This window comes from Archocentrus centrarchus, chromosome 17 (genome assembly GCF_007364275.1).
Source record: "Archocentrus centrarchus isolate MPI-CPG fArcCen1 chromosome 17, fArcCen1, whole genome shotgun sequence".
NCBI classification, from domain to species: domain Eukaryota; kingdom Metazoa; phylum Chordata; class Actinopteri; order Cichliformes; family Cichlidae; genus Archocentrus; species Archocentrus centrarchus.
The window spans coordinates 14,313,829-14,325,203 of record NC_044362.1 but is presented as its reverse complement, the minus strand read 5'-3'; the positions used below and the strand labels follow the sequence as shown (position 1 = coordinate 14,325,203).

The window sequence follows — 11,375 nt, the reverse complement described above, 5'->3', positions numbered from 1 at the left end:
GATGCATGTTTGATCTAGCAGACCATCTGCTGTACTGTCCTCAGTGGACCCTCCCGGGTGTGATGCTAATGGGATTTTCTGATTTACTTGGGACCAACTGGTTTTAAGAAATTAGTTTAAGAACTTGTTCCTAATGTCTGTGGATAACAGACAACCAAACCAAACCAGTTTTTATTCACTGTTATGTGGTTAGCTTAAACTTTCTGCTGGCTCGAGCTGTCCTAAAAACCAGAGCTATCAATTTTTTTTGTCGTCTAATGGCTGTAAATAATTTACATTTTAGGAAGGGGCACATTATCTGAGATGAAAAGCATCACTAGTAAGCTTGGTAATGTTTCACAAGTTATAACCAGTGTTGTGTTTTTATTTTTCAGCTGCTCCCTTATTTCCCCAAGGGGGCCACACAGTGGATGGATCCATATATTGGATTTGTCACAGTTTTCACATCAGATGCCCTTCCTGATCAAATCCTCCATTTTATCCGGGCTTGGATCTGGCACTAGGAGTACACTGGCTTGTGAGCCCTTGAGGCTGGGTTGTCGTCTCCTCCTGATCTCAAATCAGGGATCTTTCACGTGTTAACCATACCATGAAGCCACAGATTACAGAAAACAACAAAGATCTGGATAAGCATCAGTATATATTAGCATCAATAAAAATACCTATTGCTAACCGTCAAAGAGATTGGTTAACATGTTAAAATTTTCCAACTGGCTACCATCAGTAGCCAGAAGCACCTTCTTCTGGTGCTGTTCAGAATTTGCAAGAACGAGGCAGACTGCTGACTTAGCAAAACAAAATGCCAAAACTCATGCACAAAATATAATCGCTATAATAGTGAAAACTAACCTCGCAGCAGGTCCGACAGGAGGGGTCCACACTCCTCAGGAATAGTGTACTCTCCTTTTCCAATGTTCTCAAATAGCTTATAGATGTTGTCCCCCTCAAATGGATACAGACTTGTTGTAATGTTGTATCTGAAAGAAAGAAAGCAAGAGTCAAGAAGAGGAGGACAGAATTGAGAGCTTTATATGGACAAATGTATGACAAGTACACAGAGTGCCACTCACAGTGTTACTCCAGCAGACCAAATGTCCACTTTAAACCCTGAAAAGGTGTCCAGTCCATTTGCAATTTCTGGAGGCTGAAAGGCTGGAGAGCCCTGACTGGTACGACATGTGTCATCCTCTGCAAATGGATGAAGGGCCTGAAAAATACAGCAAGATATATAAACACATGAATGAATTCTTGTTCCTGTATAGATTTACATGCAAATATTATTTATAAAATAACACATTTTAAGCACTGATATAAGAGACAAATATAGGCAAAATGAATTAAAGACAATCTACACAAAGCACTTTGGTATACTGAAGTTTTAAATTATACTTATTGGCAGCATTTTCCTTCTAATCAAGATTATAACTTCAATTGCAAAGATTTAAGAGACTTTACTGAAGTCTGGCAGGTAGTCTAAGCTCACCTCTGCTACTCCGAGGTCGGAGATTTTAAGTGAGCCGTCTGTGGTCAGCAGCAGATTTCCTGGTTTAATGTCTTTGTGAACTATTCCCTGGCTGTGCAAATATTCAAGGCCATCTAAGAGTTGGCAAAAGTACCTGCAAGAAGCAGCAGCAAAGAAAACCAGAGGGATTTATGGACGCATTTAAAAACAGCCAAAGTATATCATACTATAAGCAATTAAAACAGTATCTGGTTAGATAAAGCTGCATCACATTGTACTTCAGCTTCAGTGGCGTTCCAGCAGTGGTCAGACATTCATACAATCTATGGTCAGTTATTTTAACGGTAGGGGCCCTGCAGTCTCTGATCTAAACTTAGGTTTGGAGCAGCGGCTGCAGAGAGGCTCAGACTAAATATAGCAGAGAGACTCAGGGAGAGAGAGAGCAGAGAGGGGAAGAAAAAGGAAGACTTACCCGTGAGCTTGAAATACTGGAAACCTTTTCTCTGGGACGCTATCCAGCATTTCTTGCATCCCACAAACGCAATACTCCATCACCATATACGTAAGTAAGGAGTCAAGAGAATTTGCCAACACAAACAAACACATTATTAATGTGACAACTATAAAGCTGAAAAGCAAAGAACATAAATAGAAGGTGGGTATAGAAATAAGGAACAGTAATATATAATTTCTATATTAATGCCAAAAATCAAAGCAGATATGCTCATTTAGTAGCTAAAAGATATATTTTCTGCTTCTCTTCATTGTAGAGCACGTCCACCAACTGAATCACATTCTTGTGTTGAAGTCTTCTTAGCAGCTGAATCTCCCTATAAATGGACATACAAAGAAAAGACATGAAAAGGTATCTATTTGCTTACTTAATGAGAGGAAGAGTTGCATCATTTTATACTGGTCCATGTCAGCTGTGAATGTAGGTTAAAGGCTGGGTACCATACAGCTGCACACTGGCACCAAAAAGCCACTGTACAGCATGAGCACAAGTGTATTATTAGTTTCATTACTTTCTTAATAAGCTGCTGAACAATGGCCTGAACTGTGGGAAAATTGAGTTATTTCACTACATAACAGATAAGGTTTTGAGTTACTCTATAGGGACGGTAAAATTCAAAATTTATCTTTTGATTTAGTCCTTAATAAAGATAAAAAGCCAGCACATTAAATTCAGAGAAAAACATATTCAAGATTGATTAACAGAAGATGATGAACACGAAAAGCAAGAAAGACACTATATTAACAGACATATCATCAGCTGAAGTTACCCATGTCTCTCAGAAGCTAACTGTGTTTATGTTGTCTGATATTTGCGATGAATTTTTATAACATCATACAGAAAAGGACAACTGATGAAATACAGAATTGCTGTCATCACATATAATGATTGTAATTTCATTATGTGTGACATATAATGAAATTAAAGCTATTCTATTCAGTTTGTCCAGCAGGTCGCCTTAAAGCCCCGTCCTTTACAAATCTCAGCACAGCCTGAAGCTCCAGAAGCAGAGAAGAAGCAGTTAGGTCTATAGGTTTTTGGACAATGGCACATTTTTGTAATTTCTCCTCTGTACACCTCTGTAAATGGGGACTATGAATAAAATAAAATTTAAAAAAGCAGCTGTCATTTCTAAACAGTTAATGCTATATTTTTGTTAAAACCCTTGAATTAAAAGTGAAAGCCTACACTTCAATGGCAACTTGACTGGTTGATTTCAACATTCACTGTGGTGGTATTCAAAATTACAAAAAAGTCAAGACATGTTTTCACAGTATGTTACCAACTACTTTGTGAAATCCATCCCTGGATTGGTATACAATGAGCCTATCATTTTGCCTTCCACAGGTCTATATGTACTGGTATTTCTTTAATAATCCAATTTATATTTAAAAGATTTAAAGCCTGACATGTGTCATGTTGTTAAGATTTTGTGTTATTGAGACTAACAAATGTGCACCCATGGGAAAAAACAAAAAAACAAAAAAAAACAGTGGACCAGCACGGCAGTAGCAACAACACTCTTATTATAAAGACAGATAACCTGACAGTTCACTTCACTACTCAAGGAGGAGACGTTTAAATCACCAGCACTGCAAAACCCCTGGAGACTGAACATTAATCAGTGAGCTGTGAAAGGGAACACTAATGAATCTGGAGGGTAAGAGCAAAAAATATGAACCACAGACTTTGCAGGCATAACATCCAGATGCTCACATAGGTAATATGGAGGGCTCACTTTACAATTAGAGGACAAAATCTAAAGGTTTGATGAAAAATCTATTTGAGTATCACTTAGTATTTTTGCACATTTAGCTTAGCATGAGGATATATTATTTGCTCCACAGCTGCACTGTTAACAAGAATACTAGAACTGGTTTTAATGTGGAAAAAGGTACCATAACTATAAATGAAATACTTTCTTCTCTGTAATTTTTTACATTTACATACAGTGAAGCTCAACTTAGCCATTCATAATGCAGAAGAGTTAAAAAAGTAAAAAAAACCAAAAAAAACACAACAAACAAAAACTTGTTTTCTTAAAACAGATTTTCCCCCTGCTTCTCCTGGTATTACATGTGATTTAGTGCATCACACATAACAGGTCAAAGCCCTAAAGCAGGCTGCCTGTGTCTAAAATAAATAAAACTTCAGTCCCTTCAGAGCTGAGACATCATCTGTGTTCTCACACACACACAAAAAATACTAAAGAGCTTTTCTGCCCCTCATCACCCTGCAGTGTTTGAGCTGCGTCAGTCCTGTGTCTTAAACACAATCCTTCCTACTGACAAATGAATATTCTAGGAGCTAGTCGGCCTCTTGCTTTCACACAGACACCCAATTGGTTACTGCTGAATCACTGCACTGGTAGAAAGACTAAAACGCTCACGCACATGTGAAACAGAGCAACTTTAAGATATCAAATTTGAAACTGGCTACTAGATGATGTACAGATGACGTGTGAACTGTAGCAAGCCACACTGCATTGATAGCACTGCTTATTTCCATAAAAGTGCATCATAAAATGGAGGCAGGGCGACTGCTGAAGGCGCACCGACTGCTGCAGTCCATCCACAGTCTGAGTTCAAATGTGCACCGATGGACCTTGTGCATTTAAGGCCTGCAATCTGCAGAGCTTAGCGATATGGCAGCGACTCTGGCAGACAGTGGCAGCATAAACAGCTGATCAAAATCTGCATCTCCACTGTGTCTGCGTGCATCCTTGTGTGCTCCTGTCATTCCAAACATGGCAAAGGCATTCCTGGTGTGTTACCATAGGATTGGGAGTAGCATTGCTCAATCAAAGCAAGCATAAGCATGCTCATCCCTATAGCAACACTGTAAAAGCAGGAAGTGTTGGACAGACAGGAATGCTCAACAGTGGCTGAATGGACAGGCTGGGGGCTACTATGACATCCAAACACAGGCAGGCTTTCACGGGCTCGGGGATACAGCTTCCTCAGGCTGAAAAACGTAAGGCAAACACCAAATGGGAGGGGTGTACAAGAAGAAAAAGTACAGGGGGAAAAGCAAAAGGGAAACCAATTTCACACATCAAAAGACACTGCTATGGCCCCATTAACAAAGTGGCACAACCATGTACTATTGCAGCCTATAAATATAGAAAATCTAAAAGTTGAAAGTGAGAACAGGTTCCAGATTAACTACCTTGTAACCTATGAGAAGGTACACCAGCATGCAAAGGTTTGAATAAAAAAAACATTGCAAAAACCAAGAAGATGGTTGTGGACTTCAGGAGGGAAAGGAGGAGGACCTACCCAACACCGGTAACAATCCAGGTCTTAAACTACAGATACCTGACAGTAAGTTGGACTGGAAGAGCCACACAGAGGTGGCATACAGTAAAGACAAGTTTATTTTCTAAGGAAGCTAAAGTCACTTAACATCCGCCAACCCTTGCTATGCAGTGTCTCCCATATCCTGGTGGCCAGTGCTCTGTTTTTTGCTGTGGCCTGATGAGGATAATTTGTCCGCACAGCAGACAGGAACAGGGGAGACAAAGTTATCAAGTCGGCTGGCTCTGTGGTCAGGTCTGAACTTGAGAGAATCCAGCAGGTGGCAAAGAGATGAATGCTCTCGAAGGTGAAATCAGTTATGATCAACCCTGCACACCCACTCCATGCCCAGGAGATTATCAACAGTAGCAACTTCATTCAAAAACTGATTGTACCAAAGTGCAAGTCTGAGTGCCTCAGGGGGTCCTTTATACAAGGTGTATGTGAAGTTTGTGCATTGTAAAGTAAATTCTCCACAGATGAGTCTGCATGATCAAACAAACAAACAAAAAAACAAAAAACAGGCAATCACGCAGACATCCCCACAGACTGTTGGGTCTGATGATGAAATTTATGACACTCAGAGCCAAGGCTCTGTGTTGCATCACTAAAACTGAGTTTATACTGAGAAAGTATAAACTTTAAGTGATGCAAATTTCAAAACTGACTCCTTAAACTTTATCCCCACAACCAGAGGAATCAGAATTTCCTCAGAAGCTGGTTTGCAATTCAAAAATTTAAATGAAGCAAAAGGAAGCGATAAGCAAAGCGTCTTCAAGTAGCTCTATTGTAATAAAGTAAATAGGAAATGTCTGAAATACGAAGAAAACTCTCAAAGAGGACTGCTTGTAGGATTGCTAGGTAGGCTAATCAAAAGATTAGACAGATCTGTAATGTACCTGAACAAATGTGACCTTCATGGAAGAGTCATCAAAAGGAAATATTTCCTATGACCTCCAAGAAACTCAGCACAAGTTTGCAAAAGAAAACCTAAACAAACCTAATGTATTTTGGAAACAAGTCCCGTGGACTGATGAAGTTAAACTAGACCCTTTGTACTGCAATGAGCAAAAGGTACATTTGGACCGAACATTTTTATGAATAGAACACCTCTACAACTGCTTAGTTCAGGGCTAGAGGGTGGCCATGGAGAGTATTTTACTGGCAGAGAAAACAATGAATTCAACAAAATACCAGCAACTTCTAGAAGCAAAACACCACACTGTCTAAATCAGCTAAAAAGGGGACCCCTCAAAATCCACAATGAGTTAAAAAAAAAAAAGATAGACAAAAGAGCACTGCATGCAAGAAAGCCCACAAATCACACATAAATGGAAGTCTTTTGCAAAAATCCCCCAAACAGCTATCAAAACACTCAGACACTACTAAGAAAACGTTAAAAGTTGTGATACTTGACAAAGTGGATGACATTACTAAGTACTGTCTATGTATCTATTTTTATAAGATTTGCACATGTGGATGTCGGTTTTCACCATTCTACTTTGACAAACTTTTCGAGGATTGTCAGGGGACACAGGCTATAGACTCCTGCAGACTGAGGTCTGGATGTGGCCACTCAAGATGAAAAAGGAAAATGAGTCAGTGTCTTACTAGAAAATAAATGTGTCACCAGTTGCATTTATTTTGCCAACAGCTGGTTTTCTCAGGATCTATTGGTTTTGCATTTCCATTTTACACTTTCCCGTCACTTCTGGTGAGCTTGTGTGTTTTTTTCCCCCCAAGCTGTCATTGACTTAGCGGCCTTTTCACAAGGACTTCTTTTTTTTTTTTTTTTTTTTTTTATGCCTTAGCCTACGGAGATGCTGAATCTTTCAAACGCTCCTTTAACATTTTCCTTTCAGGACTTTTATGCAACTCTGAAGATTTGCTCACAATAATTTTCTTTTTTTCCTCAGAAAATCAACACCAGTTGCTGAACTTTGCATTTGTAGGTGTATTTAAGTTGGGACCATTTATGACACTTACAGGTCATAAACTCTAATAACCAACACTACACCACAAAGAGGCAAATAATAATGCAGATTGTTATCTGGTTCTCGTTTGACATAAAACACACTTCGTCTTAGCGGCAGTGTCAAAAATTCCCCACTTATACCATCAGTGATTCAACAGTGAAGAATAATAAATCAAAACTAGCAGAAATAAACACATATTAGGAACACTAAGGATGTGAACCCCTTTTTTCAGTTGTCCACCTCAGGGAGCAAACAATCTCCATATCTGATTCATTTGAGGTAAAACTTGGCACATGTAACACAAATTTGTAAGGTATCACAAATTTCATTGTGACCTGAAACATACTGATAAATGGTGGATTGAGCTGACAGCGTTCTCAAACTGCATCTAAGTGCAAATGCAGCACAACAGCTGAGTATTACAGCTGCTGCTAGGCCCTTTTAGTCCCAACTAACTATAATACAGTTTTAGAATGTAAAACATAGCATTCTGGGAGAAAATTTATTTAAGTTAGATAAAACATGCCATCATGATCTTAATAAAATGGTTCTTACTGAGCTTACTGGCTTTTCATTGTTCTTCCACTGTTGCGACTGCGGCCTAAACACAGTATCTTGCAGCTCTTCTTTCTGTCTGTGTGAACTCACTCTGACAGTTTTCTAAGGCTCACTCTATAATTAGCACAGGCCCACGGCGAAAGGCTGGAGTGATATTTAATAATACTGCTGTGATTAAAACTACTGATGCTCATCAAGAAGTGGGGGGGACGCAGAAAAAGAAAAAAAAAAAGAAAAAGAAATAAACAGACATGACAGCTAAATCACAGAGGCACTCAGACAAAGGAGAGAGAAACAGAGCCCAAAGAATAGGGAACAATTTCACTGTTACTAGAAATGTATCTGTCACTTACAACCCCCCCAGAAAAAAAAAACAAAAATATTTGTTATGCGCATGAAGTAACTACATTTTGGGGGTTGCACAAATAACTGATGACATACATTTTTTCCTCCGTGTACATTGTGAAGATGCACTGTCATTAAAAAATAGCTTTATTAAATGCACAAGTTATGATTTAGGTTGCAGAGACTATAAAGATCAAATAATATGTTATTAAGGGAATGTGCTTATCACAGAGGGTGTTTATCAAACAAAAAAATTGAAGTGTTAACCAAGTAACTTGTTTCATGTTCAAAAAGCTGACACTGACCTATTGATGTGAATATAAATAAATAAAATAAATCAATTGATGCAGCCTTCTATTGTCTCCTTCACCTTTTAACAAAATAAACACTTTCTTGCAGTTTTACTCTATCAGATAAAACAGATTGACACTGGTGCATTGTCAAATCAATCACTCTTTTGTGTGGCTAGGTGTTGAATCGCATAGGCAAAATTTGCCAGTAGGCCTTGCATCTGCAGATGGCGTTTGGCATGTCTGATGTATGTGTGCGTATGTGTGTGTGGGTGGGTGTGTGTGTGTGTGTGTGCTACAATAGCAACAATAACCAATCACTCACAAAGCAAACCACCTGAGCTTTGATTGGAAATTAACAGTAGCCAGGCTACACACATGCCTGTTGCTAACTTTGTACAAATACATAACAGGCTGATCTGCAATGATCAACGTGCATTTTAATGCCTGCAGAAGTAACAATTCACACGCAGGACATACTCAATAGTGATGCTGACTATATAATGCTATATAAAATTACTGTTCATGTCAACTGACAGGTTTTGCTTTGTTAAATGAGAAAAATAACTATTGAAATTAAACACTTAAAACATATTACAGTATTTTGGTGTTCATATTGAAGCTAATGCTTTCAGGCTGCTTTTTCCTCTGATGTGCCACCATGAGAAAGTACTAAATATCATCAGTTATGATCAGTGCAGTGAGGATTTCAAGAACAGTATCAGATTTCCATTTTAAAATGCAAGTTAGGAGTTGTTTGTGTTTAGGAAAGGGAGACGAATTATTTAAAGGCTAGGCCACACATTAAAGCTCATTCCTTAGAAACCCATTTGACTGTTGGAAGAGTGAATACATTTTCTGTGTGGTGACTCAAATTAATTATATTTAGAGCATGCCCTGCAGGCAAGCCACTGCTACTGCCTCTTGGAATAACTTAGTATAACTGGAAAGACCTTGGGAGATGGATGCGTGAAACAAGATAAAACACAATTGGAAACACTCACTTTTTCACATTGGCTTCTCCATTGGGAATCCTCCTAAGCTTCTTCTTCTTCAGTATCTTAACAGCCCTACGACAAAGAGTCTCTGAGTCCAGCATTTCTTTCACCTTGCCATAAGATCCCTCCCCGAGCAGATCCCCCATCAAGTACTTTCCAATCAGCTTTGCCCTCTTTCTCCTAGGCTGGTAGATCACCTCTGTAGAGTCAATGCGGTGAATAAAAGTATCCATCTCCATCAGTTCGTTTTCATTTAGATAGTCAGACAGATGAGGCAGCTCGCTGGCACTCATGATTGACAGCTTGAGCTTCCAGTGAAGAAAACTGTTTGCAAATAGCTATGGCTGCTGCTGTGAGATAACCCACTTTTAACCTTCCAGCTCTGAGCTAAGTACTTTAATTCTGCAAGATGAGTTACAAAATACTGAACATTGGAGAGGGAGTAATCAGGCCTGAGAATTGAGGCGAGGAGGTGGGTGATCAAGCCCAATCTGTAAACTTTTTCCACTCAGAGGGGTGAAAAGGGGATAACAACCCTTCAAGTCCAGTGCCAAGTTAGTGCTTTATACTGTGCATTTTGTACTACATCTACGACAAGTGCTGTTGAACAGAAAGTTGAAGAAGAAAAAAAAAAAAAAAAAAAAAAAGTGATACTAGAAGGTTTTTCTTCTCCACTTCACCTAACACCTCAAAATTAATTAATACCCTTCAGTCTTAGGCAGAGGCAACCAGTCTTGATTCAAGGCCATGCAGCACCGCATTTCTGTCAAGGGTCCATGCTGCATATCATAGTTTTCTCAGGGCACATAAGTGTTTCCAGCGAGACTGGATCCAAGCGCAGATCAACAGCCAAAGCATGCAGCGGTATCAGTCGGGCTCCTGGAGATCGACTCCAGTGTCCAGCGTGTCGAACCGTCCTCAGGTGTGATCCATGTCACCGCGGTTTCTACTGCCTGGTGCCTGAAAACAAGAGTCATTTAAACATTAATGAGAGTACACACATGAAGTTAGCCAACCTTCGTAAACAATCGACCACACATCAACACCTAACCACTGAAAGGTACTGACTTTCCTCACTGCGAACAAAAAAAAACACCAGGTTATTTCTATAAACAAACAACCTCATATATAAGCAGACTGGTTTATAAGTTCTCAAGTCGAAATAAACATTTAAGGTGTTAACTGTTGGCTAGCTGGTAAGCTAGTGTAGCAAGTCTGCTTGAATGAACTAGCTCGAACTGCCACTATGCGGTCCCTCGGTAAGCACACATTCAGCAAGCACAGCAGGTTTCATCTCAGAGACACGCTTTAAAACAACAGGAATCCATTTAATTTGACAGCGAACTGACAGCGAACAGCTGGAGGAGCTAACCGAAACGTCGTCATCCAGCTGGAGCTAACAGTGGCTGTGCACCACCAGTACTAGCTAGCCAACTTTGCCTGACGTTTAGATTTTGCGTTAGCCAACTTCACCTCCTTTACCGGTGAAGCGGCGGCAAAACCAGGGGACATGCATTGTTCTCTAACGACAGCGCATTATACTCCGCCGACAGCAGGAACACCACCAGCTTCAACATTCTGCACTCAGAAGAAACGCACCAGATGAATTCCGCTAACGCAGGCTAACCGGAGTTGCGTTGGTTAGCATGCCTCTCAGATGCCAATGTAAATAGCGAGCTAGCTGGTTAACAAGCTAACTAACTCCCGGTACCGGTTCTCACCTAGGTCCATATGAATCTCGTTTTCGTTGCAGGGTTTATCCTCTTTTGTGAGTCCGTCCCTAGTGAATAAATGATTTAATTTCAGCCTGACAGAATCTCAGTTACAAATAGATTTTTTTTTCCTGACTCTTCGCGTTACTCTTGCCTCTCAGGTTGTCGCCATCTTGTTTACCTACCCCCCCCCTACTCGCACGGACAGCCCATAGGTTAATGCG

The 11,375-nt window shown here is 39.8% G+C and overlaps 1 protein-coding gene across 5 annotated transcripts in view; it reads right to left on the bottom strand.

Moving 5' to 3' along the window:
* The window catches only part of stk11 (serine/threonine kinase 11), a 40,820-nt gene that overhangs the window by 14,744 nt on the left and 14,701 nt on the right, over positions 1-11,375 (bottom strand). The window contains exons 2-8 of one of the 5 annotated variants that reach the window (XM_030750984.1): positions 11,161-11,200; positions 9,446-10,399; positions 2,209-2,292; positions 1,935-2,024; positions 1,484-1,616; positions 1,071-1,207; positions 850-977 (exon numbers count right to left, since the gene is read on the bottom strand). In XM_030750984.1, coding sequence (XP_030606844.1) covers positions 850-977; positions 1,071-1,207; positions 1,484-1,616; positions 1,935-2,024; positions 2,209-2,292; positions 9,446-9,732 — 859 coding nt within the window. In that variant the 5' untranslated portion in view covers positions 9,733-10,399; positions 11,161-11,200. Of the gene's footprint in view, positions 1-849; positions 978-1,070; positions 1,208-1,483; positions 1,617-1,934; positions 2,025-2,208; positions 2,293-9,445; positions 10,400-10,788; positions 10,808-10,912; positions 11,017-11,038; positions 11,338-11,375 lie in introns of those variants that run through there. The other 4 variants (XM_030750982.1, XM_030750983.1, XM_030750985.1 and 1 more) reach the window with 4 other exon arrangements.